This window comes from Chiloscyllium punctatum, chromosome 45 (assembly GCF_047496795.1).
Source record: "Chiloscyllium punctatum isolate Juve2018m chromosome 45, sChiPun1.3, whole genome shotgun sequence".
NCBI classification, from domain to species: domain Eukaryota; kingdom Metazoa; phylum Chordata; class Chondrichthyes; order Orectolobiformes; family Hemiscylliidae; genus Chiloscyllium; species Chiloscyllium punctatum.
This window is the reverse complement of record NC_092783.1, coordinates 19513478-19537024: the sequence shown is the minus strand read 5'-3', so window position 1 is coordinate 19537024 and position 23547 is coordinate 19513478. Positions and strand designations below refer to the sequence as shown.

At 44.5% G+C, this 23547-nt stretch overlaps 1 protein-coding gene across 12 annotated transcripts in view; it reads left to right on the top strand.

Moving 5' to 3' along the window:
- The window catches only part of LOC140467201 (transcriptional enhancer factor TEF-5-like), a 262516-nt gene that overhangs the window by 71438 nt on the left and 167531 nt on the right, over positions 1 to 23547 (top strand). For 11 of the 12 annotated variants that reach the window (XM_072563403.1, XM_072563410.1, XM_072563398.1 and 8 more), the window contains one exon: positions 19573 to 19825. In XM_072563403.1, the coding sequence (XP_072419504.1) occupies positions 19819 to 19825 (7 nt within the window). In that variant the 5' untranslated portion in view covers positions 19573 to 19818. Of the gene's footprint in view, positions 1 to 15671; positions 15781 to 19572; positions 19826 to 23547 lie in introns of those variants that run through there. The other variant, XM_072563401.1, reaches the window with a different exon arrangement.

The following is a 23547-nucleotide window of genomic DNA, read 5'->3' as shown; positions in this document are numbered from 1 at the left end:
TTTATTTTAATGCTGGAGACAATGAAACCATTTTTGGTCTTAAAAACCCATCTGTTTTGGGGAAGGAAATCTGCCGTCCTTATCGGGTCTGGCTTATGTGGAACTTGGCTACGAGAGGGTTTCTGATTGATTGATTGATTGTACAGTTTACTCAGGTCCCACTCTGAGGGTTATTTGTGCTTCTGAAGCTCTGGGTGTTTTTATTTTGTCAAATGGAGGCTCTTTTCCCCCCCCCCCCCCACCCCCACCCCCCCGCCCCCACCAACCCATCCCACCTCCACCCCCCTCCTCCCCCGCCCCCCCCCATGCGCCACCTTTAGCTAAAGCAAACCAACTTTGATCACTCTCTGGTTTGAGGAACAGGGGCTTTCCAACTGAATCTCCACAACTTTCTCCTCGCATGAAGGCTGAGAGAAAAGGAATGAATGAATGAAGCTTACAAATGGTTTGGCCTCATTTCTCTTGTCAGTGCCTCTTTCCTCCCTCTGTCTCAATGAGTAAGGGCTGACAGCAGATCCACAGCAAAGTGGGCAGCTTTGAAATACCCTCCAACTTGGCCCAACAAACCACTTGACTGTATCAAACTGCTACAACATGTAAAAACAAGGCGTGAAACTGGACCGTCAGTCTGTATCAACCTAATAGCAATGAGAATCAGTCCTGTCAACCCTTCCAAAGGTTGTCCTTAGTAATATCGGGGTGCTTGTGCTAAAATTAGGGGAACTGTGCCAAATACAAATTGAGCAACAGCTTGACGTAGTCACACTGTTAAAGTCCTACCTTTCAGCCAATATCCCAGGCACCATCATCACCAACCAGCCATGGATTTGCTCTGAGATGTCCTCAATCTTGATTCTGGATCCCACAAAGTCTCATGGCTCCAGCTCGAACATGAGCAAGGAAACTTGGTGCTGCTTGTTCCCATTTGTCCTCCCTCAGTGGTTGAATTAGCACTCCATATTAAACGCCAATTGAAAGAAGCACGGCGAGTGACAAAGGCAGAATGGACATTGATACTGACGGAGTTGGTTAATTTCTGAAGGACGTACCTGCTAGACTGGGTATGCAGTGCATGGTGAGGGAACAGCCCCTCTATCTTGTTCCCACCAACCTGGCTGTCAGGAGCAGCAGTCTATCACTGTGTGGGTAGGAGTGACTACTCTACAGGTCCATGGAGACAACTTCCTGTCTTCATGTTGAGGATACCGTCCATTCTGTTGGGTGGCAGTAGCCCCTTGTGGATTGGGGTAAATTTTGAATAGATTCAGCAACTCAAGCCCATGATATCCAGGGACTGTGGGTCATCATGATTACATTCAACTGAAAACTCTAAATTGCAACCTTGGAATCCTGCATTTCCCTACTGAAACCCCATCGTTACCATCAAGCCAGGGGATCAACCGGGTCATTGAAGAGTCCAGGATAGCATGCCAAGAGCAGCATTGGGTGTATCTAAAAATGAGGTGTTAATTGGTGAAGCTACAAATATGGCTGTACTAATTCGTCATGAGTGTGGGGGCTAATGGGGGCTTTGCAGATGACACAATGATAGATGACTGCCCTTGACATCAAGGTAGCACTTAACTAATTGTGGCATCAAAGGGCACTTGTAAAACAGGATTCAATGGGAATGAGGGAAAAGTCTCCACTAGTTTGAGTCATACACAGCAGATAGGAAGATGGTTGGGGTTGTCACAGTTTGGTTATCTCGGCTTCAGGACATCTCTGCGGGAGTTCCTCAGAGGCGTGTACTTTGCCAAACATCTTTAACTGCTTCATCGATGGCCCACCTTCCACGACACGGTCAGAAGTAGGAATGTTCTCAGATTGTTCAGTCTTCTGCAACATTCAAGATTTCTCCTACTGAAGAGGTCAGTGTCCAGGTCAGCCCAAGGTTGGATGCTGTCCAGGTTTTGCTGCATAAGTGGCAAGTAACGTTTGTGCCAGGCAGTGACTAACTACAATAACAGAGTATCTAACCATCACCATTTAATTAGCACCTCATCACCTTCTGACAATGTGCACTGTCTATAAGGTGCATGGCAGCAACTTGCCAAGGTACCTTCCAAACCCAGCACCCAGAGGACAAAGACAGATAATAAATAGGAACACCATGACTTGCAAATTTCCCTCCAAGCCATACATGATCCTGACTTAGGAATATATCACCATTGCTTCACTGTCAATGGATCAAAATCCTGGAACTCTCTCCCTAACAGTATTGTGGGTGTCCCCACATGGCATGAACTTTAGTGGTCCAGGGCCCAGCCAGCAATGCCTAAATGCCGTGAACTAATTAAAAGAAATCCTAAAATATTGTCATTTATGTTTGATGGAATCTTGCACGCAGTTGGATTCCACCAATGGAAAGTTAGTTAAATAAGCGGTCAGTCTTTTTGTTGTGTTTCAGATATAAATGTCCATGGCACTCTGAACAATCTTTTGAACAATTATTTACATCCAGCTACAAAGGTAGCTGAGGCTACAGTTTAATATTTTATCCAAAAGGCAGTAGTTGCAAGGTGCTGTGTTGGCGTGTCGGTGGAATCCGAAAGACATCCCTGACCTGGTAATGAGGCCACTATTTTGACCTCAACCAGTACTGATTTGGAAAACACTTCCATGGCATGACTCGGGTAAATGGTCTTTACTCGGGGAAAAGTGAGGACTACAGATGCTGGATGTCAGAGTTGAGAGTCTGGGACTGGAAAAGCACAGCAGGTCAGGCAGCATCCGAGGAGCAGAAGAGTCGACGTTTCGGGCAAAAGCAAGATTCAAGAATGAGGCTGTGAACCGAGGGGTTGGAGAGATAAATGGGATGGGGATGGGGATGGGGATGGGGGTGAAGGTAGTTGAGAGTGGGATAGATGGAGGTGGGGGAAGTTTCAATCAGATCACCCTCCCCCTTTATCCTTCTAAACTCAATGTAAGGACCCTGAATCCTCAACCATCCTCCTATGAAAAGCCCTTCACCCTCAGGATCGCTCTTGTAAACCTCTTCCAGACACCCTCCAAAGCCAGCCTGACCAGCAGCACATCTCTGCTCTTGTATTCTAGCCTTCTTGAAATGAATGCCCACATTAATGTGTAATGTGCATGGGCATTACGTATATTTACTTAGCAAATATTTACCACCAATCGGTGACCAAGGAAGTTAATAACTCGACAATTGAAATGTACTCTCTTGCTCCACATTTTGATTTCCTGCTGTACCAATGCAAGGGGTGCTGGGGTGAAAGTTTATGCAAACATGAATATCGAGGTCAGTTCACCACATGGATTGTGTGATACAATAACAAATTTCATAATTGACAGTGATCTGGAGGTGAGAATTCAAATTTCTGTACAGCAGTTGGAGAATTTAAATTCAGTTAATTAAATTGATCTGAAATTTAAAAGCAGAGTGTAGTATTAAGAAAACTGGATGAAAATCCTGAAGTTTTCTTCCTAACAGGTATATCTTATCCCCACACCCCCTAATACATACATAGTGTTGGGGCCACAACTATTCACCTTACACATGAACGATCTGGACAAAGAAATGGAGGACATTGTTGCTAAGTTTACCATGACATGAAGTTATGTGGTGGATCAGGTAGTGTGGAGAGCTTGCAGATAGGATTTGGACAAGCCAGGAGAATGGGCAAAGAAGTGGCAGATGGGAATACAATGTGGGAAGGTGTAAGCTTCGGTAGGAAGAATAGAGGCATGGATTATTTTCTAAATGGGGAAAGGCTTCAGAAATCTGAAACACAAAGGGGCTTAGGAGTCCTAGTTCAGGATTCTGTTCACGTTAACGTGCAGGTTCAGTCGGCAGGTAGGAAGGCAAATGCAATGTGAGCATTCATTTCAAGGAGGCTAGAATACAAGAGCAGAGATGTGCTGCTGGTCAGGCTGGCTTTGGAAGGTGGCTGAAGAAGTTTACAAGAAGGGCTTGTCATATGGTTAAGGATTCTGGGTCTGTGTTCGATGGAGTTTCGAAGGATAGGGGGACAGTGATCTGATTGGAACTTGCCCTGGATAGAGTGGACATGTGGAAACCTCTCCTCCCAATGGGAGAGACTAGGATCCAGGGCACAGCCTCAGAGAAGGGACGACCCTTTAGAACTGAGATGAGGAACTTCTTCATCCAGACAATAGTGAATTAGTGGAACTCATTGCTGCAGAAGGTTGTGGAAGCCAAGTCATTGAGTGTATTTAAGACCGAGTTCTTGATTAGTCAGGGGATAAAAGGGAGCAGTGATAAGGCAGGAGAATAGGGTTCAGAAATATATCGGGCATGATCGAATGGCAGAGCAGGCTCAATAGGTGGAACGGCCTACTTCTGCAACTATATCTGGTCTTATACGCGTGTATGCTTGCATAAACTGAAATGCTTCAAGAAGTAACTACTGAGAATGGTCTCTAAATGTTAGCCTTGCCAAAGTCACCCACATCTTGTGAACAAATTTTAAAATGACCGTGGAAGTACAGGTATTGTTGTTTAAAAAAAAAAATACCCACCTGATTCACCACAGTCATTCACAACAATTGTAGCACAGGAAGATGCTATTCGGCCCATTGTGTCCATGAAAGAAGGAAGTCGGCCATTTTTAATGGGTTCGGCCTGTAGATGTGGCTGGAGCCACAGTAATATGGCATTCAGCTGCTTTCTGAAATGGCTTAATAAAAGACTGCTCTGGATTGGAAACAGCTGTTTACTGCCACTATTGTGAATGTCGTTTAGGCTGGGCGACAAGAGGCCCATGAACATGTCAGCTGGATTATGGTGTTCAAATCCTGGAGTGGAGCAGGAGCTTAAATGCTGCCCATTAGCCACAAGTCGATGTGACTGTACAGAAAGTGTCAAGTGTATTACTGACAGATCTACAGTGGTATTATTCTCAAGATTTCATGCAGTCAAGCAGTTTGTAGAAGAGCACTTCATCAATAGTGACGAATGTCTGGTTCTTGGAAAATAATTCATCTAAAGTTCATCCTCCACAGGAAAATAAACAAACTCCTCTCTGGCAGACTGCAGATTGTTAATCTACAGATGTAAGATTTCAACAATTCCACACCATCATCCACCTGTTGGTGTTAATTATGGTATTATACCGAGAGCCAACAGTGCATAATTTTCTAAAAAATAAATTGCATTAATCAGACTCTTCCCTTCTCTATCAAATATACTAAACTATGCATTGTATAAGGAAAAGGCTTTTCTGAAATCAACGCACTTTTTGTTTTGTTCAGAATTGATAGAATCGTAGGTTGGTCATAGTACAGAAGGAGCTATTACGCCTATATGTCTATCCTGGACCTGACAAGTACCACTGGCCCTCTGTTATTCGGTGGCATTACAAATTTCTCCTTGAGCAATGAAGATATAATCATGGCTTTGAAAGGAGAATTGGGCCTGGCTCCACCTCATTCACAGGCGGTTTATTTCAGATTCTAACCACTCCCTACCTGAAAATGTTCCTCCCCCTTTGCTGCTTTTGTGAACCACTTTGAATTTGCCTACTCTAAGAGGAAATGATTCTCCCTATTTAGAGTGTAGCACAGTACAGGCCCTTCGGCCTTCAATGTTGTGCCGACCTTTTATCCTATTCTAAGATCTGACTAACCTACATACCCTTCATTGTACTATCTTCCAGGTGCCTGTCCCAGAGTCCCTAAATGTATCTGACTCTACTACCACTAGCTCTTCACAACTTTGAAAACCTCAATCAAGTCTCCTCTTTGTCTTTTTCTTTAATGTTCCAATTGAAACTGGAGGGGCATGCACTATCTCTGGTCACATTACTCCTCTAGTGTCTCCTGACCTTTTGAAAGAATGGTGTCCAGAACTGGATGCATTGGAACAATTCAGATCATTCATATATAGTCACTAAGCAATGTGCATTCCCTAACACCTGTTTATGGGATCTCACTTGTATTCCTTCCCTCCAGTGCGACGAATAAGCAGTCATTCCTGTCAAACTACCAATTTCCTGTTCGTGCTGTTGTCAACCCTTCTATTCCTAGTGTTTTAATTTTGCTGGTAAGCCTGTTATGTGGCATTTTTTTACACTGCAATTACCCTCACCAACCCTTTCTGTTATGTCATCAAGAAACTCATTTCAAACTTAATTGCCTTTAGCATATCCTGTGTTTGCTTTCTGCAATTAATCCACTCTGGTTGAAGAGATTACATGTCTTGACCCACATTGTCAAGTTTAAAAGCTTGCCAACCACTGAAGTTAAACTGACTCACCTGTAGTTGCTAGGTTTACTTTTACATCTTTTTTTTTGTATGAAGGTGTAATATTTGCTATTCTCTAGTCTTCTGGCACTGTCCATTTCAACAGAAGATTGGAAAAATTGCCTCTGCAATTTCCACCTTTATTTCCCTCTATCCTTAGATGCATCAATCCAGTCCTGGCCTGGTGGCAAATCAACTCTGTGTACAGCCAGTCTCCCTATCCAGTATATCAATTACCTTGCTTTTCCCTAAGACTTTGCAAGTTTCTTCTTCCTTTGTGAGAACAGATGCAAAGTACTCATTTAAAACCTCAGCCCAGGCCTCCTGTTTTAATATGTAAATCCCCTTTCACATCTCTAATGGGCTTCACTTTCCTTGCTGTTCTCTGTGACTAGAGATTTAACTAGGCCAGCAGCAAGAGCAGACCTGAGGTGAATAACTCCCCTTCTGAATTCCAAAATTCATCTTCTGCAAGGCACAAGGAAGGAGTGTAATGGATGAGTTTAGCTCCAACAATCCTTGAGACATTTAACATCATCCAGGACAAAGCAGTCCAATCCGTTGGTGTCTGGTCCACTAAACTAGGCATTCACTCCTCCCTCTGTCACCTGTGCACAGTGGACCAGTGTCTGCCATCTTCAAGATGCACTGCACCTCCCTCTTGACAAGACCAACCCTTCAAGGGCGGGTTGAGGCATCAGAAGCACAGATGCCTCCCTACTGACAAGTTGCTGTTCAATTTGCACATCATCCACTCTTGGAATTGTACAGCCATATAGTCTTCATCCTTGAGTCAAAGTGCAGATACTCCCTTCCTGATAACACTGTAATGTGACTACACCGCGTGGATAAGAGTGGCTCATTATCATCTTTTTTGATGCAAATTATAGGTGGGTGTTAAATGCCTGACTCCAGTTAATGATTGATGAAGAAAGGTTGGCAACCACCTGGTCTGCCTAAAATGATGCCAGGTGATCTTTCACACCCGCCCGAATGATCAGAGACAGAGCTTTGGCTTAACAGCTCATTGGGGAGGTCCCTACCCTCCTCTTTGTAGTACTCCCTCAGACTGCTCCGTGACACAGCCTAGCCACTACCATTCACCTGTTAGTTTGGTTTCCATTCCGTAATCAGAGCCTGTGCAGAATTTAGTGAAAATGTAAACGGTTTTTTTTTCCTGATAAAGTTGGGCAGCGAGAGGGGAAACGATTACAAGTTTCTAGCCTAAGGATGGCTCCGTTTGGAGAGCCGGGTTTGACTTGGCAACCGGGGAAAAGGTTAAAAACTTGGAAGTTTGATTTTCTTTTTTCTGAAAAAGAAGTTGTATAAATATAAGCTCCAGCTAAAATGAGCCAAGAATAACCCCAGCTGCAGCCATGCACACTGGTCTGCTCTATTCACAGTGGTTATTTTTTCAAAGCTTTCAAACCCCCCTCCAGGAGATATTGACTTGTGCTGTGGCATATTTCCATTGACACCACCACACCTCAATATTGAGCCTTCCAGGATTGTTCAGCACGTTTAATCTTAGACAGCGATTCTCACAGAGATACCTTAGCCAAGCTTAACTGTTCATCCTTTTCCTTCCCTGCCTAACTTGAGTCCCTACTGCTCTGAGTCAGTATTGACCAGCGTTGGCAAGGCCAAAATTTCTTGTCCTTTCTCAGTAGTCTTTCTTTTGGAAGCAGTGATGTGAAGGTTTGCTTCCTGGCTTGAAAAACTTACCCTACGGAGGGGAAAATTAGGTCTGTGTTCTCTGTTGCTTGCGAATGAGAGGACAGCACGTTGGTTCAGTGGTTAGCACTGCTGCCTCAGTGTCAGGGACCCGGGTTCAAGTCCCACTTCTGGTGACTCTGTCTGGGTGGGTTTTGCACATTGTCCCAGTGTCTGCGTGGGTTTTCTTCGGGTGCTCCGGTTTCCTCCCACAATCCAAAGATGTGCAGGTTAGGTGGAGTGGCCATGTGAAATTGCCCATAGTGTTCAGGGGTGTGCAGGCTAGGTGGATTAGCCATTGGAAATGCAGGGTTAGGGGTATAGGGTGAGGATCTGGATGGGTGGAGGATCAGTGTGTGCTCGATGGACTGAATGGCCTACTCCCTCACCTGTAGGGATTCTATGTTTTCATGTGATCTTGTCAAAACATGCAAAGAAACTTGATAGGGTGGATGCTGAAAGATTGATTCCCCTCAAGAACAAAGACACACATTCACACGCTAAGATGGCAATCATTACGGACAAAACTGGGGAGAAGTACCCATCACTCAAAGGGGGTTTGCATCTTTTTTTGCCATTCCCTACACCAGAGAATTGTTTAAAAAGATTTAAGGTGGGGGTACATTTTTTTTTTGGTCTCACAGGATTTAGAGACTGAGTGGGATGTGAAGCCATCAATCATATTGAAATGCTTGATTATGCTCCCACTTCTTGTGCCGCCATGATACTAAATAAACATCAACAGTGGTATCTTCTGCTTTTGCTAATGGTGGGCTTGGAGGCAGCTGGGCTGATGTCTGAGCTGAACCCCACCTTGCCCCTGTGGGGGAGAGAGGGGAACATCTACTCAGTGAAACATTGCACAAGCTAAAAAGCAGAAGCTCCTCAATACTCCACAGTCCTCTGATGTACACCAACCTGCATGAGGTCACCTGCCTGAACTGCTCGCTTTGTTCCCCTTTCCAGAGGCTGCTTGCCCTGCTGAATATTTCAGTGTTTTCTGTTTCAGATTTCCAGCACTCGCAATGTTTTGCTTTTGGGATAAGTAGATGGGGGTTGAGGTGAAACTGCAACAGCTGAAAGGCTTCAGTTATTCGAGCCCACAGCTCCAAACAACACACCAGAATTTAGCCTCCAGTGTTTGCTTTTTCTTGTTCAAAAGTCACCTACTGTTGACATAAATAGTTTTGAGAAAACTTTTGCCTGTCTAGACATCCATTGCTATTTGCAAAAGTCAGTTGCTAAGTCAGCATGTTAAAAGTGTGATGACTTCTGGATTTGTTTTGGGGGTACTAAGTTTCACTGTTCCTCATCTGAAGACATTGGTTTGTGCTGTGACCCACAGGTAATAGCAGTCTACCACTCTCTACTTGTGAGCTCTGTCTAGTCAGATGGACAACTCAATGGGAATTGAAGGTGGCATTCTGTAAGCGTCAAATGATTTATTTTCAGAGAAGCGTGGAAACATGGGCAGATTTCTCTCTACCCACTGCCTGTGCTGGTTGTGTTGGTCGATGTAATCGCGTGTCAAGCCGGATGGGAAATGTTGGAAGTGTCAGTAAGTTTTTAGTTTTTTTTTAGATTAGATTCCCTACAGTGTGGAAACAGGCCCTTCGGCCCAACGAGTCCACACTGACCCTCCGAAGAGTAACCCACCCAGACCCATTTCCTTCTGACCAATATACCTAACCCGATGATCAATTTAACATGGCTGATTCACCTAAACCAGAGGAAACCAGAGCACCTGGAGAAAACCCACGCAGACACCAGGAGAATGTGCAAACTCCACACAGTCACCCGAGGCTGGAATCAAACTTTGGACCCTGGTGCTGTGAGGCAGCAGTGCTAACCACTGAGCCACCTTGCCGCCCTATTTTTGAAGGATCGTTTTTTACTTATGTTTACCAGGTGATAGACTGCTGGCTAAAGGGAGAAATTTGAGGTTATCCACTTTGTAAGGGGAAATTGAAAAACATCTTTCAAAATGGTGACAGGTGAGAACATTTGACATTCAGAGGGACACGGTTGTTCTTGTAGAAAAGTCTCGCAATTAGCATGCAGGTATAATGAGCACTTAGGTGGGTAAATGGCATATTGGCCAACATTACTGATATGCTGGAATACAACAGTAAGGGGATCTCACCACAGCTGTATCAAGGCATTGTGAAAAGTTCTCTACCCCAAAGAGCTATGGCTGCTCAGTCTTTGAGCCTTTTCGAGTAAGCGGTTGGTCAATATTTGAATGTGGAATTGGAAGATGAGGTAGAAGATTAGCCATGGTCCCAATGAATGACTGAGCAGGTTCAAGAAGGCAAATGGCCTCCTCCCGTTCCGATTTTGGATTTGTCATTTGGGAAGCCTTGAAGTGAAAGCTTTTCTACATTTTGGTAAGGCGTGTTGTCTCCTTTTGTGAAAGTTCAAGGCAGAATGTGAGAGGACCTACATCCTCACCAGTTCGATCTTGCTGGCTCATGTTTGGTGAGCAGTCTCTGGCTCAGTGACTCTCACCCTGGCGTGGGCGTCCTCCGGGTGTTCCAGTCTCACAATCCAAAGATGTGCAGGTCTGGTGAATTGGCCATGCTAAATTGCCCATAGTATACAGGGATGTGTAGGTTAGGTGCATTATTCAGAGGTAAATGTAAAGTTATAGGATAGGGGAATGGGTTTGGGTGGGATACTCTTCGGAGGTTCGGATTGGACTTGTTGGGCTGAAGGGCCTGTTTCCACACTGTCGGGATTCTATGATTCATCTGGCAGTAAATGGCCCAGTTTGTCATGATACTCTGCCAGCCTGGTTTTGGGTACAGCCCAATTCCTAAGCAATAGGTTGTCGAAGTTCAAGGGAGGATGCTGTTGGGAATCCCCATTGCTAGTCAGATTTCATCTTCAATTTTAATCTGTGGGACTTGGACATCGCTGGTAGAACTTGGCCAGCACTTATTGCCCACCCTTATATGCCTTCCTGAAGGTGGTAGTAAGTCATCTCCTTGTACCACAGCGATATGCCCACAATACGTTCAGGGAGTTCCAGGGAAGGGCACAGATGAGATTTACAGGGTTGGTGGGTTTGAGCTATAGGGAGATGCTGATTAGGTTGGGACTGTTATCCCTGCAGTTTTGGGGGCTGAGGGGTGAGCTTTATAGAGATATTTAAAATCATGAGGGGTATGGATAGAGTAAATAGACAAGGTCTTTTCCCTGGGGTGAGGGAGTCCAAAACATGATGGCATAGGTTTAGGGTGAGAGGGGAAAGATTTAAAAGGGACCTAAAGGCAACTTTTTCATGTAGAGGGTGGTGTATGTATGGAATGTGATGCCAGAGCAAGTGGTGGAGGCTGGTACAATTACAACATTTAAAAGGAATCAGATGGGCATGAGTCGGAAGGGTTTCAAGGGATAGGGGCCAAATGCTGGCAATTGGGATGCGATTAGTTTCTGATATCTGGTTGGCATGAATGAGCTGGTTGGAAGAGTCTGTTTCCATGCTGTACATCTCTGACTCTATGATTTTTGACTCCGTGTCAGTGGGGGAAGAGCGATAATATTTCCAAGTCAGGATGGTGAGCGGCTTGGAGAGGAACTTGCGTGTGGTGCTGTTCCCATGTATAGGCTGCCCATGTGAAGGTCACAGATTTGGAAGGTACTGTCTAGGAAGCTTGGTGAGTTGTTGTAGATAATGTGATGTTGAAGCTTATTACATTGGTGAGCCTTTAGCTTGTAAAGGTCACCAACTGATAGTCCTCTGGCATGTGTGAGCCATGTTTCTCAGTGCTTGATACTAGGGAATGAACAGCAAAAATTTTCTCTGCCAAACGAAAGCTATCTATCATAAGGCGGAGATTAGGAAAATACCTGAATGCAGGAGCTATTTTTCAGTGAGGAATCTGTTCCCACCTTGGAGGGAAATATGCCGATGTCATGATACAAAGCAGATTGTCAATAATGTCAGTCCTCACTGTGTGCACAGAAGCTTCACAGTTTTTGGAGAGTTTTTCTGAGAGAGGCCAGCTTGGCCTTTTGAGAGTTCTCTCTCTGTTTTTTGTGTAATTTACTTCCTCCTCAAATCAAAAATGCTCTTTTCACTTTTTCTCCCAGGGTCAGGACACAATTTTAAACATCTCCCATCCATTGTGATGACATTCCTGAGCTCCCTTCTGATTACAGGTTTAAAAACCCATGCCGTGTTGTGAAATTTAGGCAGGTTTTAATGGAATCAATCCACCGCAAGAGGTCTCAAAACGTCATTCAGAAAGTCTGGCATTTCCTAAAACCATTGCTTTCTCTTAAGGTGATAGACAAAACTCACCTATCTTAACATTTGCAAATAGTCCGATCTCTACCTCATCCCAATCTAGGTTTAATGATCAGAACAGCCAAACTGGGTCAATGAGTGCTAAAGTGTGTGTCCAGCCTAAAATGCAGGAAAATGGTTAAGATTTAAGTCAAGTGAGATGAGTTGCTGATATAGGAAACATAGTCTGTTTATTAATTTGTGTAATTTGCACTGGTTGTGGTAACTGAGTCAAGACTCAATCTGCTATTTGGTTGTACTTCATTAAGAAACTACATAATTTTCCTGAAATGAGGAATCTTCTCTAATCTTATCTGTGCTGACTTCATCTGGTCAAATGCTTGTTTATGTTGTACTGTGCTGTGGGTAGTTGAGAAATGGTGCTGCTACCAATTCTCCTTTCTCTTCTTTTTCAAATAAATTTGAGACAGCCCCTCGTGGAACACTAACAAAATTCAAGAGGTCATTTTACAATCCACCTTTCTTGATGTTTTCAAAAAGTCTCTCTGAGCATAGAATCCCTACAGTGTAGAAACAGGCCATTTGGCCCAACAAGCCCACACTGACTCTCCGAAGAGTAACCCATCCAGACCCATTCTCCTACCCTATTACTCTACATTTACCCCCAACTAATGCACCAAACCTACACATCTTTGAGCACAATTTAACATGGCCAATTCACCTGACCTGCACATCCGAAGAAACTGGAGCACCCAAAAGAAACCCACGCAGACACAGGGAGAATGTGCAAACTCCTCACAGACAGTCATTCCGAGGCTGGAATTGAACCAGGTCCCTGGCGCTATGTGGCAGTAGTGTTAACCACTGAGCCACCACGCCACAGGTCAATGCTATTATCTCACACCACTTGGAACGGGTGACACTTGAACCCAGGCTTCCTGGCTCAGAGTCAGGAACACTACCTGTGCACCACCACAACCCTGTTTTTCAGGCAGGCATCCTCACCAGCATGTGCTCACCAGATCCCATACATTGTGACTGTTTTTAATCAATATGTTCAGATACAATGTGACACAGCTCTGGAGCAGGTGGGACTTGAACCTGGGGCCTCCTTGATCAGAGGCAGGGTCACTACCATTGTCACAAGTGCCTGAAAAACCCCCTTCCCAATCTGAGCCGATGTAATTATCAGGGATAGAGGATATACCCTTGATGAGTCTTGATAAGCAGAGCATTTGTCTTGCGCAACAACCGGGAGTTTATTGCATGATGGCAATCGATGCAAATGCTTATTTGTGCGTAATCATTTAAGACTACAGAAGCCAGAGATGGTATTTGTGACCTTGTCAGGATCTTGTGCAAAATGGTCTGACTCTTTACCCAGAGACTGCGTAATGTCCTCCGATTAGGCCGAGCTTGATGCAACTTTGACATGAACTCTGTCAGAGCCATTACGTTTATAGAATAGATCAGTCTACCTCCAAAGAGATTCAAGCAGCACAGATGTAAGTGATGTAGGTGTCTATTCCAGTTGACAGAGGATGCTATTGCTACTTCCCAGGTGAATGTGATTGTATAATTAGCCATTGGTCTGTATGGGAATCCTTCTGAATGTGAAATGTTTATATTGCTGAACTCCAGAAATGGATGTGTACATTTCCTCTGTGGAGCTTTCTCACTGCATGTGCATGCACAATCACACACTCTCTTGTACAAAGCATGAGGGACAGTATAATATACCCAACTTTCTTCCTTAGCTTTAACTTTAAGCCACGTGTAACACCGCAGGTCCTCTGGTTGGGATTATTTTTGACTGACCTAGAGTTGCACTGGGATTTTCTTGGTCTGTGTGTCGCAGCGGGACACCACTTGGTATCTAATATGAATCTTGTATTTAAAGCGTGAGATTTTCTAATTTTACAGCATCCTTTGCTCTCCCCAGTAAACCTGCCATGGCCAATCATCTGGCACTGTTGTGATCCATGTAGATTTGAGGTTTGAACTCCGTTAGAAACAAAGACTTGCACTTATATAGCACCTTTCCAAACATCAGACATCCCGAAGTGCACTACAGCCAATGAAGCTCTTTTTGAAGTGTCGACTAGGAAATGCAAGAGTCAAATTTGAGCAAAGTAAGCTCCCACAAATAACAATGAGATAATAAATGGGAAAGTTGTTGTGTTTTTGATGGAAAGAGAAATATTGGCCAGGACAATTGGGAGGATGCTCCTGATCCTTGATTTAATTTATTATTGTCATGTGAACTGAGATATGTTGAAAAGTATTGTTTTGCAGGCTATCCAGCCAAATCGCACCTTACACAAACACAATAGGGTAATAGAACAAAGTGCAGAATATAGTTTTACAGCTACAGAGAAGGTGCAGAGAAAGATCAACTCTACTATGAGAGGTCAGTTCATAAGTCTGCTAATAGCTGCGAAGAAGCTAATCCTGAATCCATTGGTATATGTTTTCAAACTTCTGTATCTTCTGCCTGATGGGAGAGAGTATAATGGGCTGCGATGGATCTCTGATTATGTTGGCTTCTTTCCTGAAGCAGTGGGAAATATCGCTGGTCAGTGAAAGGAAGGTTTGGTTCTTATGGCAGACAGGGCTGCGATGCATCTGGATGGGTTGCTTTCTGTGGTGCATCTATAAAAGTTGGTAAAAGTCAATGCTGTGAATGCTGACTTTCCTTCTCCTCCTAAGGAAGTTGTTTGAGCACCTCTGGCAGGGCAGCAGTCCTCCAGCTGTACGCTGGGAGTGTCACTACACCTGACCTCTGGGCTCCAGCCCATGGAGTGGAATGTGAGGCTTCAGTACACGGGGGTCCGCTGACCAAAGAAGTCGTGATCTAGGTGATGGTGGACTTTGGGAGAGACCTGAAGGAGCTGTGGAAAATGAGCACTATGACCTGTGAAAGAATACAGCAGCTATGTGAGGAGAATGCCAAGGCCATACAGATCTCATATTAGACCGCTGTTTGTTATCTATTTAGAGAAACTGAGATGGATTACAATATTTTGTTTGGGTAGGTGGTATGGGGGCAGGGAACTGGAGGAAAGAGAGATTATATTTATAAACCATTAGGTCACCCCCAACCAATGTAGAGCAGCCTTTAAGTTCACAAGCTGACATTTTATAACTGAATGTCTATTCTGGCAGTCAAATATACACACGCAACATTCCCAATGAACGCGTGGAGCTTGACCCCAACACTGCAACTGGTGACCCCTTGGAAGATTCCATGTTCTCCGGATCCAAGGGGGTGAAACAAGGAGGCAGATTAATCGTTTTTTGGTTAGTTTTTCCTCCAACGTTAACTTCAAATAGGTTTGCAACAATACCGCAATCTCCCAATCCTTTGGCTTCCTGCTGTTTTTCAATGTTTCTGTTTTCAAAGCTGGCCTATTGGAAAATCTTGACCTGTTTGGTGTTGGATGCTCCTCTCTTTTTGGTTCTGCCTCTATTCTGCTGAATGATTCAGCCAACACCTCACAGTCCTGGGGCACTGGGGGAGGACCTTCCCGTCAGGAGCCATTGATCCCGAGAGAAGCTCCCGCCGATGGGATTGTTCATCTCTGCAAAGGTGTGATCTGCACATGAGCGTGATGCATGGATTGCAAAGTAATTTTGATATGTGTGTGAATACTTGGGCTCTTTTGGGGGAAAAAAAAGGGTCATGATGCATGTCGACTCGCGTCCTCAAAATGTCTTGTGCAGTAAACAATTCCTGGCAGATCTATACGAGTCTGCACCTAAACAAAGGGCAGTGGAGTTGTCGTTCCCAGGGAATGCTCCTATCAGAGCTGGCAGTGTTGGGTTGCACTGCAGTTCGCTCATGTTGACATGAGTCGTTTGCAAAGATTAGTTTTATGATATGGCAATGGTTTATTGGCTTTGTAACACCTTGCTACCTCATTCCATCTTCGCCTGCCTAACTTTAGATTGGAGATTGCCCAGTTGGAAGAGGTGGATTTGAACTGCTTGTCTACAGGCTGTTGGCTGATATACAAATGCCAGTGAGTCAGGTAGACTTTTGTACAATGAGTTTAGTTTGATAGCTAAGCAAATTTCACATTATTGCTCTTATCAAGAGGAGATGAAACTGTTGCCAATATTACATTTCAGAGTAATGTCAGGCCAGTTGTACAATTATCTGCATCTTAGCAACAACCTCCAGAGGATCGTAAAATGATCTGTTGCAAGATTCTTCTGAGTTGCACCTCTTTTGCCCTCTTTTTGTTTCTCTCTCCTCTCTATCTTACCTCTCCTCCACCACCACCTCCCTCTCTGTCCCCTCTCTTTCCTCCGACCTCCTCTTGCTGCCCTTTTCTCTTCCCCTCTCACTCGCTCTTTCTCCTCGCCCACCCTCCCTCTTGTGCTGTCCCTGGTCCCTCGGAGGCAGATTAGCTGCCTGTCAGTTCAGAGCAGCTTTGTTGTTCTGGAGAGCATCCAGTTGAGACTATCCAAATAGTCTGGAGCCAGAGAATCTATCCCGTGGTCCTGGTTGACTTTGTTACTAGTCTCGGACAGTGAAAGGACGTTGTTCAGTACCCCTCTCTGATGTTGCAGCACCTAACTGCACTCGATTTTGTTATGTTTTACATCATACAATTCTGTCAGCGAAAGAATGGAAGACTTGTACAATATGCTGAGTGACTCATGAAAAGTTCTTGCCTGGTTGATAGTAATCGCAATGGTCATTGCTGCTAATGCTGTAACACAGCTATCACGATGAATATGGAGCATATTAACTATGATACCACATGATTGGGGAGGATTACTGAGCAATATCTGATATTCTGTTTGCTGTAATACTTGAATATAGGGGTGATTAAACCTCACTTTGTTCCTGACCCTCTGGCTAAGATAGTATCTCTGTTGCCTTGTCCATATAACCTCTTCATCTCTGTGTGCTGTCACAACGCTCTGAAAATGCCACATTCCTCCCACTCTAGCCTCTACCATATCCTTTATTGGATCCATCTTGCCTTCAGTCTGGGCCCTAATCTTTCCAGGGCTTCCACCCCGATCCTCATCAATACTCTTCCTTTCTCCAGTCAAGTACTTAATCTCCTGTCCCATAGTGTGCTGATTTGATGCAGTGCCAGTTTTTGTTTCTGATAGTACTGTAATGCTATAGGTCACGTTACTATGTTCTAGGTGCTATGTGAATGCACATTGCCTACCCAGCTTTGCAGAAGCAACACTGTAGGGAGGCTGCTAAGACCCAGATTTTTCTGTCAAGCTTGAGAAGGGGTTTGCTCTTCCAGATGAATCTCAGAAGTGGGAACGCCTGCTTATTTTTTTCTCTTCCCCCTCTTATCTGAAGGAGTATTGAGACCCAGTTATTGTGTCTCAAAACTCTTGATGTTGTTTTCTCCGTGAATCTTTGATCTGGAGTAGACAGAACATCTGTCTGGTCAGTATTGTATGCTAGTCGTAGACAGGAGGCTGGAAGAGCACAGCAAGAGGCAGTTTGAGCACAGCAAGATCCCATGGACATCAAATAAGAAAAGTGGCTAAGTAATTTATGTTGGTCAAGCATTGGTAGGGGGTGTCAACTGAGCTGCACTATCCAGTCTGAGTAAACAGGACCTTTGACCCTTCTAGGCAGGGTGATGCCATGGCGAATTGCTCATTGTAGTTTGGTGAAGCAATTGTCTTGCTGCTTCCACAGTGTTCATTCGGTGGGGAGTGGGGGTGGCTGGTGGCAGAAATGTATTATCTGTGCTGTCAGCCATTGTGAAACAGAAGATGATGTGGCTCCCAACCAGCATGAAGGCTGGTGCTTTCTAATCCCAGTAGAGTTTGATGTGGGTACAATCAAGCACACTCTATCCAGCATTGATAGAAAACTCTCAGTTGTGCATTTCTTCATCAACTTTCATGCTCCCTCCCAGTCTATGAGCAATAGTGTTGCCATGTGGGAACCATACTTTGGAAAGGAATCTTTAACATTTCACTGGGGAGATTGGTTTTGGTCTAATCTGGAAAAGGTGCCTTGGACAAAGCACTCATGGGAGTCGGCCTAGATTTTGTGCTCCAGTCTTTGGATTGGAACTTGAACTCTCAACTTGTTGACTCCGAAGTGACAGTGCTGTTGGCTCCTCACAGCTGTTACTCAAAACCAATGCTTGACGACTAATCCCATTAGATTTCAGGAGTGTGGGCCTAATGGTTAAATGCTGGACAGTACTGTATCCTGTACCAACTTCAGAGGAATCAGTATTGCAATGGTATTGAGCGTTCCGCACTCTGATGTACTTTACATCTGATGTAGTTCTTTAAAAGTATGGAAGTAGACAAGATTTATAAGCATCATATGCCAAATAATCTGAGGCAAACTTGTTTGTAGTTTTAAGCAGAGAAAGCACGCTTAACACTTGCAGCATGAAAATTCCCGTTTGTCCGACTAGGCTTAAACCAATCACATTTTATTTTGTTTTTGTTCCCAGGTCCTCCATTCACCACACATCCCCTCTTAGCTCAGGCACGATGTCAAGTGCATTTGTGTTTTTGCTTGTTCTTCAAGAAAGAATGGACTCCATTTATATAGTGCCTTCCTTGACCTTTTCGCATCCAAAAGTGTTTTCCAGCCAATGAAATAGTTGTTGAATAGTATCCCACCCAAGACACATGAGAAACATGGCAGCTAATGTGCTGCAGGAGATCCCGTAGACAACAATGTGGCAATGAGCAAATAATCTGTTTATGGACACTTAGCAATGTACAAAACACTGTAGGGAGTTTCCCTTTTTTTTAAAAATGACTGCAGGATTTTAACCTTTGACCTGGACAAGACTTCAAGTTATGACTCATAGAATCATAAAATCCATTAGTGTGGAAGCAGGTCATTCTGTCTATCCAGTTCATGCCGACCCTCCAAAGAGCATCCTGCCCAGAGCCCCCCCGCAACCCTCTCACTATCCCTGCATTTCCTATGGCCAGGTCCCTAGCCTGTACATCCCTGGGCACGATGGGTAATTTAACATGGCCAATCTACCTGCTCATCTTGGACTGTGGGAGGAAACCCATTCTGTGAGAATATGAAAGCTCCACACATAGTTGCCCGAGGGTGGAATTGAACCTGGGTTCCTAGCTCTGTGTGAGAGAATAGTGCTAACCACTGAGCCACTGTGCCGCCTCCTCTGAGCAATGGCACTTCTGATCATGTAGCACTCCTTCAGAGTAAAGATTCAACTCTGATGAAATACTTGACCTAAAGGAAGTCCTTTTGTGTGCGTAGTGTCTATGACACTCAGCACATGCCAGTTTGTAGTGTGGCTGAGGCTGGAAGTTCATTGGTGCCAGCCAGGGTGTGTGGCATGGTTGCTGACCTCTTAAACACTGTGCTATGTCCCCGCTGTCTTTGCAGGTTTTTCTTCAGTGACCACCGGCTCTCGTTGGAGCCCCACCAACTGCCACAATTGCGTCCAACGATTGGAATGGGAGCGGGAGCCCTGGAGAGGGCAGGCAGGATGGGGGAGACGGCTTGGAAAAATCGTTGGACAATGATGCCGAGGGAGTGTGGAGTCCTGACATTGAGCAGAGCTTTCAGGAAGCATTGGCTATATATCCACCCTGTGGGCGACGGAAGATTATCCTGTCTGATGAGGGCAAGATGTACGGTAGGTGCCTGTGACAGTCTCCTCCTGGTGTATTGAGTCGATACTAGAAAATGATCAATGGAAGTGATATCAGATTAATCTGGTGTGTTCCAATTGCTATGGCGTCTAATGGTTAGGGAATCCTGTAGTTTGCAGGGCAGAAACAGCCCACTTCCTCTCTGGGTTCACCTGGATTAGAGGATCAGTCTCCCAGAGTATACACAGCCCAGGCTGTGTCCATCCTATGGAAGGGCTCCATAGCCAGGCCCAACACTCTAGACACAACGAGACATATTCACCCTGCTCTACACTAACTGACCAGAGATGGAGAGCATGGATAGTAGTGCAGTTAGAAATTGAGGGAGCAGCCCCTTTATCAAGTAGTGACTGCACTCTCTTGTATTTGACATACATGTAGAATAGAGTCAAAGTGTGGTGCTGGAAATGCACAGCAGGTAAGGAGCAGGAGAGTCCATGTTTTGGGCATAAGCCCTTCATCAGGAATAGCAGACTGCAGATATTAAGTGTGTGCCTGAAAGCTGTCAAAATCACTAACTGCAATTGCAAAGTGTAAGTAATGTCCACACTATGTACATGTGAGGATCTCCTTTTGGAGGAGCAATATTGCACTACCTTTGACAGGACCCACCTTCAGAGAAGCCATGAGATTATGCTGTTTGTATTTGTCCACAGCGATCCCTGTTCATAAGATATTTACCTCCTCATTCTCAAAGCAAGAGCGGCAGGAATTACCCCCTTGGCTTTCAGTCTGGGATTCACAGTGCTCTGTCATGGAGAATTTAAACCCAGAAATGAGATCGCAAGTGGTTTATAAGTCTCAACTTTAAGAATATGCTTGTACTTCTCATGCTGTCTGTCTCCGTGATCTACTTTAGAGAGAGATGATCAAGAGGAACACAAAGGTGGGTGAAACTAGCCCTTGTTGTTTGTTGTCATCGTCGTTGTCGCCGTCGTCGTAGTGTGAAGTTCAGGATATTAAGCACAGTGTTTTATTCAGATCAATGTGAGTTGTCTGCTTTTTGCAGACGATGGTTTGGAAACTGGTCAGGAGACATGATCTGCTTAGAGGAGTTCTTTCAGTCAGTGATGTGAAGCTCTATTAGTGCTGTGTGTGCGTTCTGAAAGTGGGGGATTCTGTTCTGGTGAGTGCTGACTGCATGACTGTAAGAATCATTGCTCCCTGACGTTTGGGTTTTCTTTTGACATTGAGACCCCTGATTTCTCTTCTCAGTCTTGGAATATAGAGTCGAGACTTTGAAATAGATGTTGCTGGGAGTGGGTTTGGCTTCCTTAGGTCTGAAGGAGTGAGTCTTTATCCTTGCTTGTTTCAGCGCATCTCCATCCTTCTCTCTACTGAGACAATCTCATTGATTTGATTCTGGAATCTTGGCTGGTAATTGTACTGCTCTGAGATGGACTGTAAAGTCCAGTGTTTCTGAAATTGTTTAGATGTGTTTGTCTCTCTAAGAAATGAAACTTTGAGACCAGTTACCTGATTGGATTTAAGATCCAGTTTTAACAAGGGATTCCTTGTGCTCTAGTGTGCTGAGCTCTCTGCTGAAGGAATGGGTCCCTGGCATTTTTTAAGGCAAAATCTTTTGATTTCTCCCCCACCCCTCTCCCCAGTTATGCCATTGATATCTCGTTGCTAACCAGACCAGAACAAAAGATTCAATCGTGTTTGTTGCCTGTAGTGCATTTTTCCACCAATTGTCAGAGCTGTAGAGAGATTATGGAAATGCACACATTGTGTTATAAAGGGAGTTAATAATCATCTATCTTGTTAGGTAAGATCACTTTGTAAGTTAGTATCGATGTGTTTTACCTGGTGACTGTTTCAATCCAACTGTAAACATCATCTCCTTTCCAGGGATTGAGCAGCTTGAACCTCATCCAGTGCCTATTTGCTTCTCTGAGGGGAGTCAGCCTCCTGATCTCTCCTCCGCAGCCTTCAGCATGTCCCCTCCCCTCTCCTTCATTCTTACTGGCTAGATTGGGACCCAAGCACTCAGCAGAGGTGTTGGTGAGTGGCATGTTGTGGCTGGAGCTCTCCAGTGGTCCCTGTTGTAATGTGGTTGATGATGTTGAGCAGGTAATTCTTGGCCGTGTTTGGAGTACCCTAAGGGAGAACTGTCCGAAGTGGGAATGCCCTAATGCTCTCCTGCTTGACACAAAGAGGGACAATGGCCTAGTGGTATTATCACTGGACTGTTAATCGAGAAATACTGGATTAGTGGTGCTGGAAGAGCATAGCAGTTCAGGCAGCATCCAAGTTAATCGAGAAACTCAGCTGGTGTTCTGGGTACCATAGAATTTGAATTCAATTTTTTTAAAAACCTGGATTTTGGTCATTGACTCCTATGACGTCAATGAAACCATTTGTCAATTGTCAGAAGAACCCAACTGGTTCACTCGGATCCTTTATGGAAGGAAGCTCCCATCCTTACCTGGTCTGGTCTACATGTTAGTCCAGACCCACAGCAACATGGTTGACCCTTAATTGGCATCTGGCCAATTAAAGATGGACAATAAAATACTAGCCTTGCCAGTGATGCCCTCACTCTGTCAATGAATTTTTAAAAATTGGATTCCAAAGATCCATGCAAACTTGTCAAATCTGTAGCTGGTACCAAATTTTGGAAGACTATGGCATGGTGACTCAGTCGTTAAAGAACAGCATTGTGTGGTAGGTTATCATTCTGTGAGGAGCTGTGCACACTGAAGACAGACGTCAGAGAGAGCTGGAGGCTCAGTGCAGCTTCTCCGGAATCTCTGAATCTGTGATGGTCTCCCTCATTGAAAGAAGAGCTGTTTCTGGTCATCGCAGACCTCCAAGAGCAATGAATGGAGAAGCCTGCACTTGTATAGCAACTTGTTGGCTGAGGGAAAGGTTATGTACATATGGATTAGGATCAGGATTAGAGCCTGCTCCCCTGTTCACTAAATCGTGGGTCGCCACAACTCCACAGTTCCCCCTACCCCAGAAGGGCAATCACTGGGACACAGTCCATGGGCAAGCACAGTCTAGCTCCACACAGTTAATCTGAACTTTTGAGGAGTTAGTAACATTACAATGGAGCATCATCCTAAACAGTCCATGCTGGTATTTTTGCTTCAGTCGAAGCTCCTTATTTCTTTCCTTGTTTCTATCTATTATCATAACCCTCTGTTCACTTTGTTTTTACATCACAATATATGAAACAAGAGCAGGAGTAGGCCATCTGGCCCCTTGGGCCTTCTCTGTTGTTCAGTACAATCATGGCTGATCTTTTTGTGAATTCAGCTCCATTGACCTGCCCTCTCAACATTAAACTTTAATTCCTTTACCATTTCAAAGGTTCCCCCCCCCTCATTCCAATGAGTACAGTCCTGGTCTACTCAATCTCTTCTCCTAAGCCAAACCTCTTAATTGTGGAACCAACCTAGTGAATCTCCTCTAGTACCAATCCATCCTTTCTCAAGTAAGGAGAACAAATCTGTGAATAGGGTGCCTCACCAGCCCCTATGCAGAGGCAGCATAACCTTTTCTATTTTTAATATCCATCCCTCTAGCAAATGTGTTCGCCTAGTTTCTGCTTAAATGCATCGGTGCTGTCCAACAAAAGTCAAGAAACCTGATACCGTCAGGAAATCTGTTTGGTTAACAGCCCATCCGCTGCCTTCGCCATCCACTCTCTCTACCACCAACACTCAGCAGCAGCAGAATGAACCATCAAGATGCA